Raw genomic sequence first — 26,656 nt, 5'->3', positions numbered from 1 at the left:
TAGTGATGATCTGTAACAGAAGACCCTTTTAAATCTTAGGCCCTGTCCACACTATGCCTTTAAACCATATTAGTTGCCTTTAAACTGGCTCGAGTCCAGTTCTAAATTAGAACGTATCTGGTAGTGTGGTTTGTCAGAAGTTTGGACGCTGTAACTACATTTTTTGTGTATCCTCCAATATTCCAAAATGCTTTCTGATATGTTTTGGCGCGTGGACATTACAAATTGGTTTCTTATGACCCCAGGGACTCCCGATGTAAATTAGCTTATAGCTAAGTCTGGGTACAATACATCTTGTGACTTGTCATGAATGTTAAAAATTGTATATTGTCCCTGTTAAATAAAACATTTGAAAAAATGCAGTACTCAGAACATGCGCCTGAAGGAGTTGAGAACGACTATCAAAACTGTTGTACCATTTTTAGGCTTATGTTGTAAAATGGCATGTTGACGGAGCCTATGTAAAGCTTGCCTATGGTGAGACTGTTGCTGCCTTCTCCATAGCCGATACCTGGTGTTTTTAAGAAACAAACCCATAATGTTCATGCTAAGCAGCGCTATGTCTTACGTGGGCATGGGCTCCATATTTACAAGGTTGTAAACAGACAGTGCATGATGGGATACTATCGTATTAAGTCCCACATTCCATTGCGCTTCTAGGAACTGTAACCTAACTATTTTAATAGTGTTTGTACGCATTAAGTCTGACTAAACATGAAACAGTCCTTTAGTGTGGTTGCTTTGAGCTGGATTAATTAAAAGTTTTTGAGTACGGTTCTCGAGATCAGTTATGTAGTGTGGACAGGGCCTTACTTTAGTTAATATAATGCATGCACTGGATTGCAAAATGCAGATTAAGAAAAAAAAAAATCATACAACTTCTGTCATTTTATAAGGTCAGAACAAGTACTGGCAGCAAATGAAATGTAGCAAGAAGGAGCAGCCAAGAAATATCCAAGTACACCCCAGCTGGTGTTATTGTTTTATAAGACATGAATTGCATAATTTATAAACCACTACTGCTTTTGATCACATAAATGATTTGTTTAATATATATATATATATATATATATATACATATATATATATACACACACATCAGGGTTTGACACTAACGGTTGCCCAGGGCAACCAAAATTCAGCCTCGGGCAACTTGAAAATGGAGCCAGAGAGAATTAGTTACCCGAGCCGGGCAACCACAATTTTGTTCATTATCAGATCAGATCCTGCCTAAATATAAAAAAATAACTTAAACTGACTTCTACTGCTTCTCTCTCACTCCCCACGTGGACGATCTGATCATCTGATCTGATTAGCCGTGCTTGACGTTGATGGAAACACAACATTCTCACTGTATAAATTGTCCGGTTCGCCCCAATATAACCGCGTATGTAAAAAAAAATTAGAATTCAGAAGAGGCTTTTTCAATTTGGATTCACCTCTTCCAAAAACACGAAGGAAAGCAGCGATCAACAAGAGGACTATCCCCTCGACATCATCAGTCTCTGCTGTGCCACAGGCTGCCGGTAAAGGGGATACGGCTATTTCGTACGAGGAGAAACGGCAACGCAAATTCCAGGTTAATTGGAAAGAGGAGTTTTCATGGCCTGGGTACAATGAGGATTATAACAAAATGTTCTGCAACATGTGTCGAAGCTATCCTACTTTGGCAGAGACTGGAGGTCCTTTCTTGATCGGAACCGAACATTTTAGAAAACAAAATGTCCAAAAACACCATGCCTCCAAACATCATCGTGAGTGTGCAGGAGCAAAGGAAATTTCATTGAGAGTGTCCAGTGCTAAGCCTGAAACGATCCCCGACCATCTTATAAAAATGGACAAGGAGCTATTGGCTCGAGTCACTAAACTTTTTAATACAGCGTACTTCGTGGCAAAATCAGAACTCCCATTCACGAAATATTCTGAAATTGTTAATTTGCAAGTGAACAACAGACTTGATGAAAGTGATGCTGTATAGAACAATGAAATGTTCAATGTTTGTTGACCTGGATAAGGGTGTCTGCTTGGTATATAAATAATACATTTTAAGAAAATAGCAATGTTTATTTAAAGGAGAGCATATTATCAGCTTCTTTACACTGCAGCCCTGAGCAGACTGACTACTCTCCTTTAATGCCCTGCACCTAGCTCCAATTTACAATAATAGCCAGGTGCAGGTGATAATTAACAATAAAATAATACTCAAATACACGTTTTGGCAGGGAGGATTTTAACCTCCTCTCTGCTGCACTAAACAATCTGGCCTGCTACACAATCTGGTATATTATTATTATTATTATTATTATTATTATTATTATTATTATTTAAAACCTCTACTGAAATTTCATCCTGGAGCCTAGCTGGAATCGTCACATTTTAAATGCTTTTAGTTACAGTTCCTTCCAAATGAGAAAAGGGTTATATATATATATATATATATATATATATATATATATATATATATATATATATATATATATATATATTAAAACCAAAGGATTAACAGAATACTCTACATTTGATATAACAGTGTCAGAGCAGCTTATGAACAACTGTTGACCTGCCAACATTGAAATAATAATAAAAAAAAAATGAAGATGCTGTTAAACAAGATGTGTTATGACACAGTTGTTTTGCAGCGAAAAGCTGAAAGGCGAAGTTTTCAAAAGGTTGCCATTGTTCACAACCCAGTGAATGTCACAAAACAACATTAAAACAATTACAGTGTTAACATGTTTAGTATCTGGAGATATTAAAGGTCTCATGTTTTCCTAATGTTAATGTGTTAATGTTTGAAATGTTCATACTTCTGCAATAATGGTCATCCAACACACTCCCAAGGCCCCACAAAAACAGAAGACAAACATACCCAACCTGGAAGTGACACAAACACATGGAACCATTCACAAAATGCACTTGCTTACAAGGAGATATATTTGGGGCTTTGGCTTATTATTACATAAACACAGAAATTTACAGGAATAATTGGGGTAATCTAGATCTAATTGGAGGCACTCATTGCAGTAAACATGTAATTAATTCATTCATTATTAAACAAGGAATCCTTCAAACAGGTTGATCACTGAAGGCAATACAGGTTCCACAAGGTCACTATGTTCAGTAAAACAAACTGCTACAACTAATAAACCCACTATTAAGCAAATAAGCAAATTGCCCATTTGAAAGGATGGCGAGGCTGGTTGTGTACAGTTAATTGTATAATATGATTACCTTACCTTACACTTCCTCTGTTCTGCAGTCTTCAACTGTCCATTTGTCTTGGTTGAATATATTTGAGCTAATACCTGTCATGGGTTACTTAAACTGCAATGGCCACGATCCCAACTATTACTGTGACCATCAGTGCCAATAGCCAGTGGTTGCTTTACTGCAGGGAGTCCTCTTGTTAAAGGCAATGGTCAAGTGTCTGACAATTATACAATAGCTTTTATACCAAGTACCCAACAAAACATTTTTATTTCTATTTTTATTGAATTTAATAAGCATCTTGTAAATATCACAATGGGTATGGAATTGTTTTGCAAAACAAAACATGGTAGATGACAGTGGCACATTAGAAGGAAACCAATATTGTCTTATGTTCCCATTCAATAGTGCATGTTTAAACCGTTTGACTCCCCAGCATGTTTGTTTTATTTTTCATTTTTTTGAGACCGGTATGAATTGTTAAAGTCTTTCCAGGCATTCATAAGAATTCAGGTGGTTTGTTGCCTAGTAGCACGGCCAGTACTTTTATTGAAGATGTTTGAACTAGTAAGAAATGCTGTGCTGTGATTTGTTACTTTAGAATGCCAGCTCATAAAAGCATATCTGTTTCCATTCTGATTGGTTGGGAATAATGACAAACTATAATTAACTTTATTATGAAATGGCATGCCCATTGTGCAGATAATGATAATGTATCTGTACTGAATCCAAATCCTGTGCTATACAGACCAAAGTGTCTTGTGAAACTGTGTTCCAAAACAAAAATACCTCACAACGCACCCACGTGTCCTGTATGTTTTACCACACACCTTGTTATGTGTTATTGCTTACATACAGTATATAGTGCAGAATGACACTATTAAAATGAATGTATACCTTATACTAAAATAAATCACAATGGTGTTCAAACATTGCTTAACATTACAATGTTTCATTATTATCTATAAAAACAAAGTAAACACACACCTACATTATTATGTCATAAAAACATTCATAAAACAGATGTTTGCTGGAATAGATGCTACCAGGCATGATACAACTTGCCCTTGGTTTTAGGTCAAGTTATTTATTTTTATTATTTTTTTTTTTTTTATAGTAGCATACACTGATCATGCATTATGAAAGCTCAGGTTTAGCAGAGATGGGTGCCTGGAGGAAAAGAACCAGTAGCCTTTGATATCCCAGTCGGAGCACTGTTTCTTTTCTTATTTCACTGTGAAACAGCAGCTTTGAACAGAGCTTCCTTTGAACTAGAGCTAGGATGGTTCTGTAAAACTCCACATACCGGTAGATACTGATTGAATGAAAAATAAATAATAGACTGATTGACAAGATGTCCTTAAAACACTTGTTCTCAGCTGTGGAATAATTCAGCAGGGAACCAGTTTTACATGTTTCATTGCAAAATGTGGCTCTACCAGGCACGTTGCGAATATGATTATTTTCAGTGACTATGACCCACTAAACAACAGTAGACCTGTTCCTCAAGCTTGAATCCCAGCCTGAACTTTTCAAAGCTGACCCTGTCAAGGAAGCAGCATCCACAGATTGGTTAACTGATCATTTGCCTCTGCCACTTTCAGACTTCCAAACCAAAGGCTTTAAAATCATTTTGACTGATCGAGTATGTGCTTTGCATCTAGGTTACCACAATTATTCTGCATGTTATATTTGTATATTATGTATTTGTATATAAATATTTACCCAGATTTTAGGGGTTTATTATTAGTTTATTGTCAAACAGTGATAGAATATAAGAAAACAATTGTAATACTACCTAGCACCCGGGGATGTGCTGCATCCACTTTAAGTCCAGGGCCTGACATATCGATGATCTTTTTTATCAGATAGATTGTATAATGTCACATTATTAGTTTAAATATTCTTATTTAAGTAAATATAACCAACAATATACTGTATAAGACACAAGATGATTTTTACCCATTCAAGTTCAGGGTGAGCTTGTATCGTTCAGCACTCTATGTGACATTTTGTAAGTATTGGCTGTTGTGCAAAGTCTTTCCCACAGTTTAGTGTCAGACCAACGCTAGACAACTCAGAATATTTTGAAAAGCTGGTGAGGATCTTACGCAATAAAATATGTGATAAACATTTTCCCTTATAAAACAATACATGCCATCAATATTACCGGTATGTGCTTGATATGAACAATAGAAGGTATCACTGTGCTTTATTTTACAGTAAGATGTCGAGTGTGTGTTTCTTCTTATTTTCTACCATTTGATGGCAGCATCAGTCCATGTCCCTTAGGCAAGACCAGCAAGTGTGTTAAGCCTCTGCAGTCCTGCAATCCAGACAATTGAAAACACAGTCCATAAAGAGCACTGCATGCAGTACTACTATTAGTAAAACTACAGAACAAAGCTTGATTCCTTCTCTGGCACAATACAAAAGATCCCCTCCACAAATGGCTTAAATAACTCGTTGTAAGTGGAGTACCCACGAAGAAGCTGAAGCTATGATTGTTCACTGCAGCCTCAGCACACTCCATTACAAGTTAGATATTTTATTATTTTTAGGACAGCACAAACAGTTCTCGGGGTTGAAGATGAGTGATATTTATTAACTAATATACTGTACATAGTATTATTCATTGTATCAAAAATTACGAGGTTTTATAATCATAGCAATATCTTGTTTAGCTTATGAAATGCATATTTCAGAAGATTAACAATGTTCTGCCTGATTTTAGGTGGAAGCTAGTAAGGAAGAATGGGAACTGAAATCGAACTACAATCACCTAGAATTCTAGGATTGAGACATAATAAAAAAGAAAAAACTATCAGAACCTAATTTTGATCTTTTATTAATCATGTAATCAAGCAAACTACAAAATTGTATCGCAAAAGTCTACCGGAAGCCATAATAGTAGTACAGTATTTCGTGTTAGAATTCCGAATGTCACATTTTTCAATTTTTGTATGTTTTTCATTAAGTGTATGGAAAAATATGAGCTGCTTTGCTGCATGTACAAGCATTTAATTAATTATATTTGATACGCAGGGTTTAAATCTTTAGCCCAGACAATGTACCTGAGCACTGGGGTAAGCTTTTAAAAATCATTGAAACTTGCGAGAATAAGGCACGGAAAACGAAAGCTATGCATCTCCGGAGTAGGATTTTGTGCTGCCTGGCTGAACTCTGTATTAAGAGCTGCAGTGGGATGTGTCTGACTGCATGTTTGAGTGTGTGAGAGAGATGCTGGGAGGGTATAGGCAGGACGAAGCTGGAAAAAGTCTTGCGAGGACAAATCCAAGTTGGCATGACAGCTCAGTTAATTTAAAATATGTGGAAACATTGCAAGCAATCTAAGTCTCTGGATTTAACTTATTTCAGCCGAACACCGAGCATCAAAAGAAACGTATCACTATTATAACACATTTATTTTCGAAAAAAATTAAAGTATATAAATAATGGACATTGACGAAATGTTTTTGGTTTCTTTTTAATCACTCGATCATTCACCTTTGACCATGACACGCTTGAGTGACTATGACTGAAGCATATGCACTTAATCACCTAATTAGTGAGACAGTTAGACACTGGATATGGAGTGATTTCAGCTGTTGAATTGCAAGCTTGAATAAAAGCAATAAAGAAAATCACAGAAAAAAAAGCAATATGCCATGTCTGTCAAGAGAGCAGCGCCTTCGTGCAATCAGCATGTTGGAAGCTGGACGAGGGCAGCATGCTGTGGCTCGCCGTCTTGGGTGCTTTCAGCCAACAATTTCAAACCTGGCGAGATGGTATAACCAGACACACTCTGTCAATGACAGGCCACGAACTGGGAGACCAAGAGCCACAACACCTGCCCAAGATCGATAGATAATTTTGCAGCATCTTCGTGATGTCAACTGTTAATCAGCACAATAAAAAGTCACTGCATCTGCTCTTAAAAAGTTTGTCATTTTTTGATCACATCTAATGAATTGTATCCAAATATAAGTGATATGTTTCTTTTGATGCTCAAATATAAGTGATACATTTCTTTTGATGCTCAAATATAAGTGATAAGTTTATTTTGATTCAACTTTGCAATTGTGATCTATGTTATATATATATATATATATATATATATATATATATATATATATATATATATATATATATATATATATATTCATTGTCATTTTCATTTAACTTAAACATCTATTTACATACATACTAACATAAACCATGCTCATCCTTTATAACACTGTTATCTGTGTTTGGCCTCATTTTGAGAGTGCTGGGAGTATCAGTACAAAGGCAGCCTTATAACAAGGAACACTGTACTTGATAATAGTTTTTTAACATCCAAAATTAAGAAAATGAGCACAGTACAATTTCTGTCAGAATGTGCATTTCTCATAGCTTCCTACAAATATTGGTTTGCACATCAAGACTTATCCCAGAGAACTGTTTGTGGAAGACTGTTGTTAACCTAGAAAATAAAAAGCCCCCACCGCAGAGCACAGTGGAATAAAACAAAAGAAAAGGAAGTGACATCACCTGAGGCAGGCCTGCGTGTGAACCTGCAAGATGCCCCTGCTGTGCAAGCGCATGAAGTTAAATATTTCGTGAGGCATGGCGTGGAAGCCGGGCCGGGGCTTGACGTTGTCATAGTAATGGTGTGTCATGAAGATCCCATTGGGGTCCATAGGAAAACCCCAGAATCCGTAGAGGTGGACCTCTTCGCAGAGCTCCATGGCAGCCGTAACCAGCATCAGCCCAGTGCTCAGCCTCTTGGCCATCACCCCCTGCGTCATCCAGAAGCGCTGCACGTTGAGCAGGTACTGCGGGTGGAAGTAGAAGACCGACTGCGGGGAGTCAAAGTCGTCCAGGACATATTTGACCCTGAAGGAGACGTCTGTGTTGCGGGTGTTGTAGAAGGCGGGAAGAACCACAGACGAATTTTCATAGGTCTGCAGTACCTCATAAAAGGGCTTCCTCCATTTCTCTAGCTTCTGGAACCTGAAAATAAGAGCACAGCTTGGAATTGTCTATGTTAGACATCTATTAAGTAATTTAATCATTTGTTTAATTCATTGCTTGCTTCTTTGATATTTTTTCATTTGTTTGGCATTTATGATCGATGGTACTATCCAACAAGCCAGCTCAACTAACCTTAATGCTTGAAATGGTGGAAGAAAACTTTTACACAGTGATAAATCTAGTTGTAGATACAGTCACGGTATGCAATTAAACATTTTTTTCCTTCACTAGTACTGTAGTTAAAAATGTCTGAGCCAAACAGGATACGTGGACAGTTATGATGTCTGGAATAAGCATTCTGCCTTGAAGTGTAAGGTACTGTACATGTATTAATGTATTAACACCATTCAGTACATACACTATATACTCTACAGACCTCAGTGCCCTATGGTATGCCTTTTGTATTGTACAGCCTACTGTATGTGGGAGAAATGGTTATTTTGTATTATTCATGGATTGCAATATGTCAAGTTAATCATAAAAGAAAGAAACACAAATACGCTGACAGAAACATAGACACATTGATAGACATATACTGTGGTATAGATTGTATTTTAGATTCATGTGTTTTAAAAACCTATTTATTTCATTTTCAAAATGTTGCAAACGGCTTTCTTAATCATCTATCCTGCATGATATATTTATTTTTAATGTACTTCCTTATTTCTTCCATATGCATTTACTGAAGCAATATAGAAACGGTGGTGACCACCTTCTAGATTACTGTGGTTTCCTGGTTCAGGATTGATAAACTGTGGTTAAATTGACACAAGAAAAATAGCTTAACTGTAAAGATCTAAAGACAACTTTACTTTACTCAAATAACACTGTGTAACAATTTTTTTTTTTTTGGTTCCTGGGTAGTAAGTGTTATTTCCTAATTGCTTATGCCTCAAAAGTATAGAAAATGGCTATTATTCCCCACAAACTTTGCTTTTGTGACCACGACAGTGATATTTTGAAATTTACCTATTTCCAATGAGAAAACGGGCGAATTTGTGTCTTTTCGTTCACATAAAGTCAGAAAAAAACAACATATGAATCCAAATTAACATGTATTTATACTAAAGTAATACAAAAATGACTACAAAAGATTTAGAAGTGAGTAGTTTTTCGAGATTTACGATTATACTGTAAATCACTTTCACGAATCAGCCCCCAAATGTAGTCTCCCATCATGTTCTCGTTATACTGTCCTTGGTAGCGGCGTTCAAAGTCCAGTATATCCTGGTGGAAGTGCTCGACTTGCTCCTCCGAGTACGCTCCCATGTTCTCCTTGAGTTTATCAAGATGAGCATCAAGGATATGGACTTTGAGGGACATCCTACAGCCCATTGTGCCGTAGTTCTTCACCAGAGTCTCAACCAGCTCCACATAGTTTTCGGCCTTGTGATTGCCCAGGAAGCCCCGAACCACTGCGACAAAGCTGTTCCAAGCCGCTTTCTCCTTACTAGTGAGCTTCTTGGGGAATTCATTGCACTCCAGGATCTTCTTTATCTGTGGTCCGACGAAGACACCGGCTTTGACCTTTGCCTCAGACAGCTTAGGGAAGAAGTCTTGAAGGTACTTGAAGGCTACCGACTCCTTATCTAGAGCTCTGACAAATTGTTTCATAAGGCCCAATTTGATGTGCAGTGGTGGCATCAGCACCTTCCAGGGGTCCCAGTCGTACTCATCATACTTCAAGGCGTCCAGCAAGGTCTTGATGCTGTTGTAATCCTCTTTGAGGTGCACCGAGTGAGCCAGGGGAAGAGACGGGTACTTGTTACCATTATGGAGCTGCACGGCTTTGAGGCTCCTGGATGAGATGTCAGTGAAGGACAGTATAACGAGAACATGATGGGAGACTACATTTGGGGGCTGATTCATGAAAGTGATTTACAGTATAATTGTAAATCTCGAAAAACTACTCACTTCTAAATCTTTTGTAGTCATTTTTGTATTACTTTAGTATAAATACATTTTAATTTGGATTCATATGTTGTTTTTTTCTGACTTTATGTGAACGAAAAGACACAAATCCGCCCATTTTCTCACTGGAAATAGGTAAATTTCAAAATATCACTCCTGGTCACAAAAGCAAAGTTTGTGGGGAATAATAGCCATTTTCTATACTTTCGAGGCATAAGCAATTAGGAAATAACACTTACTACCCAGGAACAAAAATTGTGTTACATAGTGTAACCTATAGACTCACTTCCCAATGTAAACATCAGTCTCCTGGCTCTGGCATTGCATCTATAGATTGGCTGCTGAAATTTTAATGAAAGGCTACTTTTAAAAATGCTTGCAGTGCATACCCATCTTACGTCATATGTCAATGTAGTCTATTTTTGGACCTTGGTTAATAACGTTAAGACTACTTCCAGGAAGCAGGGTTAATAAAGGATTTTGAAGTATTGAGCTGTTGAGCTCAACTAAAACTAGAGATTTACATAGTTGTAATCTTGAGTATTGAAGTGATCTGAGCAAGTCTTGCTTTCTCATTATTACATATGCTATTGTCTAATTAATTCTTCATATGTTACAATCATTGAGCCCTTCGAAGATCTCTCAATTCACTTCACATCTAGGAGAATCAAAATAAATGTACTGTTGTGACATAGAGCGAATGAATCCTAGTCAACAATCTCCCTCCCGATCTGTGAGGGCTCTGTATAATCGGAGCAGAGTGCCCCGTAATGGATGGTTTGGCAGTTCATTCACAAGACTAATTATCCTTCTGTATGATTCCATTGAAATGATCAAGTATAGCAACATATATCAGAAGGTACAGTTTGGCTATAGTCCAAACAAACAAATACTATTGTACAAAAGCCTGATATGGCCAGTGCCTAAATATTTCTGACACACATGGCAGCATTGTCTCCACAGGGTATAGAAAGAAAAGACTGGACTCATTCCAAAAGACATCTTTATTGACTGTGAGCAAATGTTCACAAATATGCAACCAATCTTGGGAAGGGGCTATTAATTGCAGATTACGGTTGTCATTTTCTTTCCTTTCCATGTAATAAAAGGGACTTAAAAAAGTTATTGTTGTAACATACATACTCCCTGTCTAAGTTATAGCATGTCCATATGTCCTTACAGATCTTGAATATGTCAATGGTGTTATCATTTCTAAAGCCATCAGTGCAAGTAATTCTTCCTAATCACAATGTTAGCAACTAGAGTCCCACCTCGACTGAAAATACATACTATATTCCTTCGAATTTAAGACGCCCTCGATTTTAAGACGCAGACCAAATTTATCACCCTCAATTTGAGGAAATCTAAAACATCAAATAAATATGAATTTACAAAGATACAACTTCAATTACGCTCTTGTATTGTACAAAACTGACACAAAACAGTGTTGTAGATTAACCACAGAGCTTGTTTATTGTGCTACTCACTGTATAATACTTAAGATGGCGTCTCTGTCGTACACACACCACCACTCACTTACAGCATCACACACAACAGCAAACACGACACAACACTCCACGGCATCAGGCAACATGTAACCCAGCAACCACAACAGCACTGAACATTGCTTGGCATGTCGAAAAATACGGGGGTCTGATCAGCATTTCCAATCTGTCCAAGCTGGTACTGTTTGTAAGAAATGCTGAAATTGTAAACGTTTCTCTTGGAATTCCTCAGGAAACTTGGTTTGTTTTTGCTCAGCAGTGTCACGTTGCTGTATGTGCATTCGGGCAGAAGCCTTTGTTGTCTTTTATCGGCAGTGAGTCACGTTGCTGTTTGTGTACTCCGGTAGTCATGTCTTTTGTTGGTGATTTTAATACACACATCACTACTGTACTCAAATTTAAGATGCAGGCCATTTTTGAGAAGCAAAAAATGGTTAAAAAAGCACGTCTTAAATTATAAGGTATAAGTAGTTCAACATTTTCGGTTTTTATCTTAAAAAATATTAAAATATTAAAATAGGCATTAAATTGATAACAAAAATTGCTTTTAATTGAAATATTGGGGGAAAAAATCTCAGTATACACACTTTACGTGTGGAATATGATGTGTAGCAGTTCTGGTTTCTGATTAAGTTTAATGTCCCTGGCATGTATGATGAAGCAGAATCTGTGCAAGTCGAAGCCACATTTTCCCAAGTTAGTTGGTACTTTGCGATCATTTGGACAATCGCTGTGCTGACAGAAATAGTATCTGCAGAAGGTATGAACATGACATCATGTGGCAAAGTGGTTTGTAATGCGCAGGTGTAGTTGGTGCAGCGCTCAGGAATAACACACACAAGACAGTGAACGTTCAATAAAACAGCTCCTTTATTTGGCTGGGTTGCGTGTCAACAACACTTAAATAATAAGCACGGGCGCTACACAGCAGTGTGTATCGCTCCGTGCAAAAAAAGGGTTTCAGTCTTGAAACAATGAGACACTAGTAATTAACACACAACACAGACACGGTCACTTCCCCCGATAGTGAGTGCTCTTGTGCAGGTATGGTGAAAGACAAACAGTTTGTGAAACAGTGGTGTAGTGTAGTCCAGGTTTAGCAAAGACAAAGGACAAACAAAAAACAAACAAAACACTCATGATAATTAATTAATTCTGTTTCGTTAATGGGTCATTTCAGTAAGCACATCAAAAGGAACAGATTACATAGTCACACCCCCTGTTATACCCTTAGTCACGCCCCCTGCGATAGCTAGTTCAATCATGTCTCCTCCAATCCATGACTGACACATCGTGTACTGCATTAGGTTGATGACTTCAGGCATTATGACTCCACCCCCTTCCTGGATGGCTGGCTTCCGACTGACCCTGAAATGAACTGCCAAACCATCCAGTACGAGGCACCCTGTTCCTGTTATACAGCGCCCTCACTGGTCGGGAGTGAGATTGTTGACTAGGATTAATTCGCTCTCTGTCACACATTAGCACAAAACAATGCAGGTTTATTAGCCTTGAAATCATAAAAAGAAAAGAAAATTGACAGAACTGGACAGTGCAAGCCATCGGGAGATGCATCAAAAATCACACTGGACATTTCTATCAATGCGTTCCATAAGTTTACCAACTAAAGCATCACCATTTTCTGTCAAATATTTACGATTAAGTTTGTCGGCTAGGAAGTGTTTTAGCTGGACAGTACTGTCGCACAAAGTCACCAATACACACCTCTCTGCAATAACCAGTGACTTTCAAGCAAAGCACAGCGCTCTGACAAACTCATTAACACAGTCATTCTGCGCTCCCTTTTATTAAAGCGTGTATAAAAGCTGCATAAATGGATTGCTTGTCTCTCAGTTCACTTTCTTGTTTTAGTTTCATGTGTTGCTTATTTTCTTTTATTCTGTCAGCGTGAACATGAACAATTGACATATGCTAATTCTAATTCTAATATCCTTGTGCACAAATGCTGCCCCTGACATTTTCACGAGACTGGGCACTTTACAACTAATAACAATGTTTTAATTATTCACAGTACTTCATTACTCACACAGTAATTCAGCAACTAAAACTGTACAGCTCCAGTTCACGCTCTCCTATTTATTTTACCCAAGTTTGGAGACTGAAGGAAACTTAACTGAAACCATAAAAAGAAAATATTATACGCAATAACAGCCACTGTACCTTTCAGTTATAATACTGGGATTTATAGTCACAATGTCTGTTTTGTACCCGACATCCGCTGCATATTCTTCAGAGATGGGAGGTAAGTTGCATCTATGGAAGAAAAGAAGAAAATGGAGTTACCACTTGGATCCCAAGAGATCAGGGATGGTGTGACAGGGCAGAAGTCCTGCACTTGTAAATAGTGGATTGGGTATTGTTGTATTGTAAGTTTGGCAGGGATGAGGTTAATTCCACATAAGCCCAGGGGTAACCACAGGGGTTAAATGGGCACCCTCTCACAAAAGCCCAGGGGTAAGCATGGGGTTTAAACTGGTGCCCCCTTACAAAAGCCAAGGGGTCACAAGTGGGGTTAAATCAGTACATCGGCACTACATGAAAAATAAAACATAAACTATCCCACATTGTTGTTCTGAATGTATTTGAATTAAAACAGTGTCCCGCCCCTATATATATATATATATATGTGCACTGTTTTATTATTATTTGTATTATTGTTTGCGGCGTGGATAAAAGCGCCGCATATTTGTTATTGTTTTAGATTTTAAAAACCTCGTGAGGATGCGTGACTGATCAGCTACTGATTATTTAACTAGCTGACAGTCACGCATCCTTACTAAACTCATGCAGACTATGGCCGAGGGGTAATAGCTAGTTAACCCCTCGGCCAGAATATAAAAAGCCTGCAGCTATCTGCGCAAGGGGGAGAGTGTCAGAGGAGAGACGTGCTTTGTGGAGAGAAAAACAATTGCTATATTTAAATATACTTGTTTCGTTATTGTTTGTTTGGCCAACGTGCCCTTTTGTTTGTAGTGTTTTGTTTTGTTTAAATCTTTTGTTTTTGCGTTATTATTTAATAAAATAGCTGAGTGCCGTAGCGCTCAGTTTCACCACCGCCCTTCTATGTTTATGTGTTGCTCCTTCCTGGTCCGTGACGTCATCACTGCAACCACTCTGCCACAAACTGTTAATGACACAACTTCTATATGGCAGTGGAACGGTATGTTTCTCTTTCCATTTGTAGATTTTTTGTAACTGTGTCAGTTTGGGTGTTTTTGTTATCAGACACCTTGGGTTATACAGAAATCACAAAAACACACAAACAGACACAGTTACAATGGCAAGCAAAAATCTACAAACGGAAAGAAAAACATACCGCTCCACTGCCCAAGTTGTGGGGGTTTACAGGCTGAATTGGAACCACGAACGTTATTATAATGGAACCTTACACCGTATAGTAAATTATGCATCATGTGCGCTTTCGTTGTTAAATATCGAAGTTGCATCATTAACAGTTTAAATTCAAATTTTCCTCAGCAACACAGTGTGACTGTACACAGGGAACGTCCGAAATAATGCCAGACAATATATAATGCCAGACAATATATAACATCAGATTGTTCACAGAAACTGATAGGGAGATGGAATTTGTGGCTGAATTCGGCTTTCCCACTCAACGGTGTGTAGATGATTGTGCATGTGTTGTGTCAGGGAATGCAAATGAAAACAAGTTACAAGTTCCTTCTTTATGGAAAATTAGATGGGCCATGTTTGTCACACAAACTAGTGTTTCCACACGGAGGTAATATAGCTTATACAATGCTCCAGAAGAATGATTTTGGACATTGGGAGTGCGGCATTATGCAAATGTTTGGACGCATGCAAATTATTATACAATGACCAGATACATTCAAAACAGCAAGGTGGGATAGTTTATGTTTTACTTTTCATGTAGTGCTGAAGTACACTTTAAACGGGCACCCCTAATAGAAGGCCCAGAACCACCTCAGCAGAAGGAGGAGGTGAGGATACCACTCTCCACTAGAGCTCCAACCACCACCTCTGTGCAGAAGTCCGGTGCCTGTGAGGTGCTTTCCTCGACCCGGGCTCCCAGACACCCGACCTTCATGTCTAAACCTCCAGGCACAGTCGTTCACCTGGTCTCCTGCTCCGCTCCGCTCCGCATGGACCTCTCAGAACTACATTTCCCATCATCCTCCTGCTCACATATGTAACTGAGATGGCAAATGTAGTTCTGAGCGGTCCATGCTGGTACATGGGAAGCCATCTTGAGGCAGGGATGCAATTTAAAAATTTTAAAAAGTGGTCAAAATGTAAAAAAAAAAAAATTAACACACACACCTTACGTAAACAGTTGTAGCAACACATGGGAACATGTAACAAAATAAAATAAAAAGGTCCTTACGTAGTGAAGGCCATTGCCCAGACTAAAGGTACTTATTGATTCTGAATGATGCTTTGTTTAACTCTTTATTTTGGCCCTTGTGCCTGGTTTATTTCTTTCTGTTCTCCACTAACAAACCCTGCTGACTTTTCTCCACCTGAAACCCCCACCCCCTCCGCAATCCTCTTTCTTTAAACTTTGCCTCCTTCAACTCCAAAGTAATGGACATTCAGAAGCTGCTCTCCTGATCTGATCCCCACCACCACCCTCATTCTCAAATTTCATGCCACTATCTGACTCTGACCTTCGCTCCTTATTCCTGGACTCTAGGCCAACTACTTGCGTTCTGGATCCTCTTCTTCCTTTTATCTCCTCCCTCATTAACATCTCTCTGCTGTCTGGCTCAGCCTTCAAAACTCTCTGCCTTTCCCTCAGTCTTCAAAACTGCTCACATCAACCCCATTCTTAAAAAACTATTGCCCTGTCACTCTCCTCCTGTTCCTCTCTAAAACTCCTGAGCAAGCTGTCTGCCGCCAGCTGGCATCCTTCTTCACCGAGCACTCTCTGCTTGACCCATTTCATTCCGGGTTCCATCCTGCACACTCAATGGAAACTGCCCTCCTCTCGGAAACTGACTCTTTCCGCTATGCTCGTGCTGCCTCCCTCTCCTCCATTCTAATTCTCCTTGACCTGTCCTCTGCCTTTTACACTGTTGATAATGCTATTCTCTCCTCTCTCTCTGGATCTCAGGCATTGCTCTTGCCTGGTTTTCTTCCTATCTCTCTCACCATTTGTGACGGAAATATGAGTTCTGGTTGTAAATCTCCCTCCCGAACTGTGACGACGCTAAGTAGCGAAAGGGAAAGGCTTTGGACAGGTTGGCCTGACAGTTCATTTCCTTTCACCATTCCTTTCAGGTTTCCCGGCGTGGCTCTCACTCTTCTCCTCACCCCCTCTCAACAGGTGTACCACTGATCTGTCCTGGGACCCCTTCTTTTCTTAATCTACATCCATGCGCTAGGCACTCTCATCTCCTCTTTTGGCTTCTTCTACCACCTTGTGGCAAAGTGGTTTGCAGTCCGCAGGTGTATGGGTGATACAGTGCTCAAGACAAGGACAAACACCAAAGTACTGGTGAAACTATGGTTTATTTTATAATCCCAAGTTTGATGACAACAGTAAACAATAATGCTAACAGGCAATACAGCATTGCATATTGCTCTGTTTAATCCACGGTTTGGACCCGAAATAATAGTCTTGATATTCTAAATACCCACACGTAACACAAACACTATCACAAGTCCACAGTGAGTGCTATAGTGCTCGTGGTGCAAATACAATTAATCGTGACACAAGTGCAATGTTGTCCGGGTTTGGTGCTGGGCTTTAGCAACAGCTCCGGATCATGTTAGCCATCTAATAACAACAAACAAGTATATATTTAGACACGACAAAACAAACAAAACACTCACAATAACAACACGGTTCTCCTTCCGGTTCAGCATTAACCATAACAAAGGAACAGATCACCTCGCTATGTCCCCTTATATACCGTCAATCATGCACCCTTGGTTAACGATTGCAGTCGCTCCTCCAATCCACGGCTGCTATACTGTTTCCCTTCCAGGGCAATGATTTAGTGTACTGTAGCTCCGCCCCCTTTCTAGATGGCTGACTTCCGCCTAACCTTGGGAATTAACTGTCTGGCCATCCAGTCCAGGGCACTCAGTTCCCTTTACACAGCGCCCTCACAGGTTGGGAGGAAAATTTATCACCAAGAATCATTCTGTCTCTGTCACACACCTCTACACTGATGATGCCCAGATCTTCTTCTCCTTTGACTCCCACATCTCTTTCTGCATCTCAAATTGCCTCTCAGCTATCTCAACTTGGACACGTTCACACCACCTCAAACTCTACCTCTCTAAATCTAACCTCTACTTTCCTTCTGCTTTCTCTCCCTCCTTTGACCTCTCCATCTCAGTCTCCCTCGACTATCACTCTTTCTCCATCTCTTTCTCCTTCTTCTAGAAATCTAGTTATTACTCTTGACTCCTCCCTCTCCTTCTATCAACACATCTCTTCCCTGACACACAATTGCCTCGTCTTTCTTTGCAACACCAACCAAATTTAATGTGAATAAATGCAAAGTCTTGCACATAGAGTGCAAAAACATTTGAGGCAAGTACAATATGAACAGTAATGAAATAGAGGATGCTATGTACGAGAAGGACTTGGGGGTATTAGTGGATGAAACTCTTAAGACAACTAGTGCAGAAACACTATAAAAAGCCAAATAGAAGGTTAGGTTATATAGCCAAGACAGTGGAATTCAAATCTAGAGAAGTTCCAGGATTAAAAGGCATGCCATATGAAGATAGACTGAAAGAGCTGAATCTATATAGCCTAGAAAGAAAGAGAGTCAGCAGCGACTTAATAGAGGTATTTAAAATTGTCAAGGGAGTTAAATGGGCACTCCCTCTCAAAAGCCCAGGGGTAACTGCTGAGAATTATTTTCCACAGGTCACATAGAACAAAACCAGGGGCCACGGGTGGAAGCTGAAGAAGGGCATGTTCAGAACTGAGGGGAGAAGAAGCTTTTTCACAGAAAGTGTGGTGAACCATTGGAACAGGCTGCCGGACAGAGTTGTTGAAACAGAGACTATTGGATCCTTCAAGAAAAGACTGGATGCTGTCATGAACAATATTGTATAACCCTCTCTGTGACCACAATAAGACCTTTCACTAGCTGCCTGGAGGAAGGGCGGTCCATCTAGCCAGGGATTTCCAGAGGTTTAATTTCCCCTAATAACCTGGTTAGGGTTTTTTTGTTTTTCTTTTCCTGAGTGCTAACGGACCACGCTGGCACCAAAGCGAGCGAGCATAGGTGGGCCGAATGGCCTTTTCTCGTTCTTGAATTTCTTATGTTCTTATGTTCTTAAATCCATCCTTTTCTCACTACTGTAAACTATACATATTTAAATATTTATTTTGCATCATAACCCTGTACTGCCCTGTAACACCTGTAAGTCGCCTTGGATATAGGCATCTGTCAAATAAATACATTGTTGCTACAACATGTGTTTCTTTCAAAACTGCATATTTGAGACCCGTGTAACAAATAAAAATGTAAACGGGTATGATTTATGGAATTACTCTGGCTGCTACAATCACTATAAAAAAAATAAATAAAACAATTACAATATTTGGTCACAACCACCAAGCACTCTTATGAGAATCAATGGCTAGATTATCTTTAAATAGAATACATTTATGAAAAGCGTTAGGCTCACTAACATTTAAGCTCTATTTAGTTCAGTCTGCGGTATCTCAGTGGTCAGTGAAACTGCATGTGGAAGACATAAAACACAATTAAATCAGGGCCTTTAATGAGACTTTAGGTTTACAGGTGTCCTCAGCTTTAAAAGCTATACCTGTGAGTATGTATGTAAAAGACTTACCTAAAAACAAAATCAGCTGAATCAATCGCCTTCCCACATTTGCTGTTCTTTAAGATTCCCCCATTGCCAATCACTGCACATTTCTTGAACTGGGACCGGGAGTATGGCATATCCTTAAGAAAGATGGATAAAATACACATCATTGTAAGGACAACTCTTTCACATAAACACTCTAACCTTTCAGCCCTCACTCTTATTCATGTTTTTCTCAGTCACAGTATATCATTGAGTGAGTTGTTGCATTAAATACTGTTGTGTGACAATTCTTCTCAGCCAAATCAACAGGCCTTTTCAAACTGTAGACTTGAACAACAATTATATTCCACGCCATATGCCACCGTTTTTTCAAACATTTTTATTATACTTGCATTCAAGATAGGTAATACAGTAAGGAAGCTCCATATGTAATTGTGGCAAAGTGGTTAGCAGTGTGCAAGTGCAGGTGATCAATAAACAGACACAAAATTATAATCCAGGTGCAATGTTGTTTTAATGGTTTTTAAATCTAATGGCCTGATGGCAAAACAACAGTAAATAATAACAATGGTAATGAAGCAATACAGCGGCATGTATTGCTTATTTGTAATCCGCGGGTTGGCCCCAAAATAATACCAGTCCTGTTTTTAGTTCACCCACACATAACACATACACAAACACCAGTCCATAGTGCGTGCTCTAGTTCTCCTGGTGAATACAGTTCCTTAGCGATCGTGTTAGCCATCCAAATAATTACAAACAGTATTATTAACGACAAACAAAACAAACGAAACACTCACATTTCACAGCACAGGTTACCCTTCTGGTCATTTAATGTAACCATTCACAAAGAAACAGATCACTACATCCCCTTTTTTATAATGTCACCCATGACCCTTTGGTCAACGAGCACATCCGCTCCTCCAATCCGCGGATGCCACGCCGTTTTGGTTTCGTGAACCGTAGCTCTTTCCCCTTTCTAGATGGCCGACTTCCACCTAACCCTGGGAATAAACTGTTGTGCCATTTAGTCCAGGGTACTCTGTTCCCTTTACACAGCGCCCTCACAGGTCGGGAGGGAGATCTAACACCAAGAATCATTCGATCTCTGTCACAGTAATACATTCTGAAAATAAGACAAAGATAATATTTTGTTATTAGAACAAATAAGGTCTAAAATAAGTAATAAAGCAAAAAAAAAGTTAATGAAGAATATATATCTGCGCCCAGTGGCGACGCATAGGGGGGGCACGCCTGGTCACGTGCCCCCCCAGATTTCTGCCAGGCAGTGGCTTAGCCACTGTGTTAGGATCGTTCACACTGAAACATGTGTAAGAAATTGCAATATTGTTATATTTTTCGCTTCCCATTATAGCGAGGCGGATGTGGCATGGGCGGCGCTGATTTTTCTTTTCGCTCACGGAAAGAACTTTTTATTTACCGCGTTGCTATCAACCAATGAGAATACATAAGCAAGCTGTACTTGCTCAACCCCAAACACAGATGCATGAAACATATAGGCTATGATTACTGTATATGCTATGTAGCCTAGCTACTACACACATAGATGTGGTAGAGGACATCTACTATGTAATGAGTAGCCTATGTATTTACATAGAATGCACTCGCCTCATGACATATCTTATTGCCAGCTGACCTCTCCAGCGGCCAGCTTACTAATAAGATTATCATTTTTCACGGATTGTGCAGCTAGCTTCATCAAGGGACGGTAACCAAGTCCATCCAGGTCTTGGAGATGGAGTGGCAAATGTACAACCTGTTATTAATTGAATAACTAAAGAAATAAATCAGAATGAAAACAGTTCTGGACGCTGCTGAGAGAAAACCGGCAAAACTGTTTCAATTCCTGAGTTCGGTTACCTACTTGTTTTCATTCTGATTATTTGTTTAGGCTACAGCGTGTCCGTCAGCTCAACTAGCGAATGTCAGTGCAGTGTGATACCAAAAAAAATGAGTGGTTGGATTTGCTGTCAATCAACCCAAGTTTTTTGTTGGATCAGCTGTTTGTACATTTTTTTTGTTTTTAAAGGCGCTGTAGTTATAAAATGTAGTTATACTTCGTATTTCCTTTTTTTTTTTAAACGGAAGTGTTCTGAACTGAATCTCTCTTTTTAACTATTTTGCACAACAGTGTATTTGGTTATTGGATCTTCTGTTAAAAAAAAAATGTTCTTTATTTTTCGAAAATAAAACGTCAATGCACTAATAAGAAATCAGGTTGCCAATTTCACCACTGTGACTATTCACCTTTAAAAAGTTACCATTGCCACTCTCTCCCAAAAAAAAATCCTGGCTATGCCACTGTTGCCAGGGTTTATTATTTAAAAATGCGCAGTTTATTTCAAACTTTCAAAACATAATAACATAACAAAGAGTGTCTAAGACCCTTCACCGTTATATTTGTTCTCGTGTGAGACTTTCACTTTTTCAGTCAGCGAAAATATGTGCTAAAACGGAGTGAATTTGAGCCCTGTTAAAATGGCAAAAAGACAGCTACGTTTGGAGTTTTTCTACAACAAAAAAGCTAAACCTCCAACGCCAGAGACATCAACAGAAACCGAACCTGACTCTTCTGTAGTTCAGAATGTTACGAACAGCACAAGAGTGTGACGATACTTCCATTTCAAACGCTCAGGTTAGTGCAGGTGTAGCTGTCTGTCGATAAGAGACTCTTGCCTGTAAAGTGTTGTTTGCAGCTCTTGATTGTGACAATCTGGCGTAGAACTGTTTGTGATGAAATATCTGGTAATGTTAGAAAGCTAGCTTAATGTTTACATTAAAATGGTTAAAATCGGGCATCGGGTTTGAGCACGTTTTTTTTTGGGGGGGGGGGGGGCTGTGCCCCGCCAGTTTTTCAAGCCATGAGTCGCCAATGTCTGCGCCCCCAGTGGCTCATCCGGTAAAAGGAAAGCAGTTTGGAATGTAGTGAAGCCATGGAAGCAAAGCTTGATTCTTGCTCCTGACAAGCTGCAGATTTTGTCTGGGCACCCACAGGGAGCACTGCATTGGTCTTGGTGCTCTCCTGCAAGGTTGTGGAGGAAATCAAATGGGGCTAGCTCTCCTGCTGCCCGCACTTCAGCAACCACCTGTGGTCAGGTGTCCAAATGAGTCCAGATGGAGACTTCATTAGGTGGCATAGTATGATTTGCTTCTGTTGAAAGTCACATTTTGTTAGGAACTGTGGGTTGAACCTCAATAAAACAGTGCTTTGTTTTTCAGTCAGTGATCATTTACACCAGACCAGTTCACATCGGTTCACGTGAACCGCTCAAAAAACAAATATCAGTCCATACTTTCGACATTCAAGTCTTCTTTATTTATTTGTTTTAAATAAAGTAATAAGCTGAATGTGATGCATTCCTAAAAACTGCATTACGCTGGTGATTTGTTTCACTTGTCACCTCTCGTTTCCAAGATAGCTGACCTAGGGAATGTTTACGACCCACTACTATCACTTCTGATTGGCTTGCTGTGGAAAAGGTCAATCTTCAGCAGTTTAATTCAGTTTATAGAGAAATACAAAAAAAAAAACAAAAAAAAAACAAGAAGCTTTTACATTTTTTAAAACTATGTTAATATTTTAGTAGCTCCAAGTATTGCTTATTATAGTTTTACTCTTTGGGCCTCATTTACGAAAGGGCACTAAATTTGGAGTTAGCGCGAACGTAGTGAGCCTAACGTGTGTGATAAATCTAACAGAGAATGCATTAATTTACATGCGCAGAATTTGGCTAATTTACATACCATACCGTGCACGCTGCATGTATCGTGAGTGATAATTTAATGTGCATGATAATGTCAGAGACTTACCTGTGACCACTATGATATCAAAAACCCCAGCAGTCCAAGCGTATCTTTTGGTCAGCAGCTTATTGTGAAGGTGGAGGTGGCTTACATTGACGAAAATGAGCGATCAACAAACACAGCAGTCAGCAGGGGACAGGCAGAGGCAAAGTAAAGTGAAACTGCACTGCTTACCTTTTAATTTTAACATGTATTCCTTGTCTGATGTAAAAAAAAAACCCATTACTTTATCCTTTAATGCATATACAATAAAAGTCATGTTGTGCAATGGCATATTTTTCTTTTTGTTCTGCTTCCTCGAGAAATATTAATTGATGAGACGTACCCTCGATTTTCTTCCATGTCGGCATTGCCACCCTGCAGAGCAGGCTCCATGGATTGGGGTGACAGTGCTATGTGAGTACAATCAATAGCACATGTCCTGAAAACCTGTCCTCTGTGGGAAATTTTATATAATTCCCTGTGAGCGTGTAGCAGGGCTCGTTTGTGTAAATCGCAGTTTGTTAAATAGGTTGCAGTTAAATCTGAATGACATTGTTTAAAATAAATAATTAATACTCTAAAACAGGGGTGTCAAACATACGGCCCACAGGGCAATTTTTGGCGGCCCGCCCATTACTTTATAAAATTGCATTGATGTACTGTATCGCTTTGGAATTCTTTAAAATAACCTGCCTCTTTAATACAGGTGCACTCCACTTATAACAGATCCTGTTAGAACGTAGAAGAGTTCTGTTTATAACGTATTGAGGAGGCATGTCCCTGCCAAACAACATGGGTTTTAATGGGGAATTTCTCTGGTTAAACCAGACTTGTTTATAATGTATATACTGTTTAATACGTACAGTTTTCTTGTTCCATAGGCATGTCTGACCCGGATGTTGTAGTGGTGGAGTGCATTCCGGACGTGGTATTGGCACAGGCAGTGGCCATATTGTCTCAGCGTGGGAGACTCCGTCAGTGCCAGCAGCGCTGCATACTCCGGCAGTGCAACTATTGTGGGTGGAGGTGGTCTCCTCACCTCTCCCCCCTTCTCTGAGACCAGTGGCTCCCTTCTCTTGGACTCCGGCCCCAGAATTTCTGGCAGCGTAATTGCTGCTGCTGGATACAACAAAGCCCCGGGTGATAACAAGCAGGCATCCCTGGGCGGTGTTGTGCAGGCATCCTTGGGCAGTGTTGTGCAGGCATCCCCAGGTGGTGGCAAACTAGCCTCCCCAGGCAACGGCGAGCAGGCCTCCCCAGGCGATGACGAGCAGGCCTCCCCAGGCCTTAGGCAATGCAGACGTGGTATGCCTAGGCATTGCAGGCCTGGCAGACCTAGACGATGCAGGCTCAGCAGACCTAGACGATGCAGGCTCGGCAGCCTTAGGCGATGCAGGCTTAAGCAGCTGCAGCTCCTCTCCCTCTGGTGATGGAGGTAGCTCCAGCTCCTCTGGTGGTGGAGGTGGGAGCAACAGATAAGACTCCCTCTTGTGGTGGAGGTGGCAGCTGCAGGTAGTCTCCCTCTGGTGGTGGAGGCAGGAGCAACAAGCGGTCTCCCTCTGGTGGTGGAGGCGGGAGCAGCAGGCAGTCTTCCTCTGGTGGCCGAGGCAGGAGCAGCGGGTAGTATCCCCCTGGCGGCGAAGGCAGGAGCAGCAGGTAGTCTCCCCCTGGCGGTGAAGGCGGGAGCAGCAGGTAGTCTGCGGTAGGCGTGGCTCCTCCTGATGGGACTGGAGATGATGGGGCCCCTCTCAGATCTGCACCCAGGTAGCAGATTACCATGTCTGAGATGTCTGGGATGGACGCTGGGTAGTGTTGCTGTTCCCAGGCTTCCCATCGTTCCCCATCCCTGGCCCACAACAGGTCGACCACCCTCAGGAAGGCCTCCCTGAGGTCCACCTTAAGTTCCATCACCCAGTCCCAAATCTCCCTTGAGGGCGTTGGACACTGGTGTTCCTAGTGCTCAGGCTCCTCCCTTGTGGTTGCTGGACGCTTGGGCTCCTCCCTCATTGGCGCTGGAGCTTGTGCTGACTTTTTCCCCTTCTTCCTGTGATGGCCGCTCCTCCCCTTCTTTTGGGCTAGTGGCTGGGATTGAGGTTTTTCCTGGAGGAACCAGTCCTCCACCGACTCCACCTCACCCTGACTGCGAGCTCCCAGCCCCCCCTCTCTTAAACCGCCACCACCTCTCCAGGTTGGTTTCTGCTTCATCCCGAAAGGGGCACTCGCTGGTGTAGTGTTCCACCACTTTGCAGTGCTGGCACCACGGACCCTCTTCCATCCTCTTCATTCAAAAAACAAACAAAAAAATTCCTCTTCAAAAAAACTGTGTACCCGCAGGACTGTTCAAGTCTTGTGGTGATGTCAGACCAGGAAGGATAATGGACACAGACAGGACTGGTGTATGAAAGTGCTGATATGCGAGTTTAATTTACAAATAAAAGATTTAAACACAAAACAAAAAACTGTAACAAACAAAACGGCACGATGGCCAAAGCAAGTAGACAAACAATACATATAAACATAAAATACGCACAGGGGCGGGGCACCCCACCACAGCATGTCTTTTGCATTTAATATGTGCAGTTTAATACATACAGTACAGTTTTAGTAGGTACAGTTTTGTTCCACAGGTAGATATTTTGCGCAAATAATGTACATCCGAGGCATTAAATGACAGTCACGGCGGCATTTGTGACTTCGGGCAGGAAAAAACAGTTGCTGTTTAATTTTATTCTATGTTTTTGTTGGCACAGCTGTTGTACAGTTTAAAACGTATAACATATACAATTAATTATTTATTGTATTGTTTATATTTAAGGTACTTATGTTCACAGTTACGGACAGCATTTCGAATTGTGTTTACTACATACTTCGTTTATTAAGTACTGATTTCCATTGTTCCTGGAGTCCATTGTAAGTGGAGTGCACCTGAATAACATGTATATTCAACATGTGCAGTCTGTATGAGTGACATTCCCATTAAGCCAATCACAGCTCACAGAGGTAGCAAAATAGCCAATCAAATAACACACAGGATCTGTTTCCTTGCACACATAATTTTGATTAGAATAGCGAAGCGAAGGCCTGTTTAAACTATTTAGTTTACTTTGTGTAAAATTTTAAATCCGTAGTGAAAAAGTAATTCGGAGATGTCACGGAGGTGAAAGGTGGAGGCGGAACACAGAAGATTCCAAAATCGTTAGCCAGATGATGATTTTTTCACTGAATAATTTTGACGACAAGGTAACATGTCAGATTTGCAGTGCAACGGTTGTATTTATGAAAGATTATACCATACAACATCACTGTGACATGCAGCACAAAGCAACGTATTTTGAGTTTACTGGAAGTTAAAGAAGCTATGGAGTCTCAACAAAAGGAAAGGACTTTTTTAACTTCAAGAAGCCTAG

General features: G+C 40.1%; 1 protein-coding gene across 2 annotated transcripts in view; it reads right to left on the bottom strand.

Annotated features, from left to right (window-relative positions):
• Positions 1-7,379: 7,379 nt before the first annotated feature.
• LOC117420910 (alpha-2,8-sialyltransferase 8E-like) overlaps positions 7,380-26,656 on the bottom strand; it is a 43,240-nt gene continuing 23,963 nt past the window's right edge. For both annotated transcript variants that reach the window (XM_034034659.3, XM_034034658.3), the window contains 3 exons: positions 19,467-19,579; positions 13,821-13,913; positions 7,380-8,202 (listed from right to left, as the gene is read on the bottom strand). In XM_034034659.3, coding sequence (XP_033890550.1) covers positions 7,737-8,202; positions 13,821-13,913; positions 19,467-19,579 — 672 coding nt within the window. In that variant the 3' untranslated portion in view covers positions 7,380-7,736. The remainder of the gene's footprint in view (positions 8,203-13,820; positions 13,914-19,466; positions 19,580-26,656) is intronic.

Source organism: Acipenser ruthenus, chromosome 1 (assembly GCF_902713425.1).
Source record: "Acipenser ruthenus chromosome 1, fAciRut3.2 maternal haplotype, whole genome shotgun sequence".
NCBI lineage: Eukaryota > Metazoa > Chordata > Actinopteri > Acipenseriformes > Acipenseridae > Acipenser > Acipenser ruthenus.
This window is presented reverse-complemented; position numbering and strand designations above follow the sequence as displayed.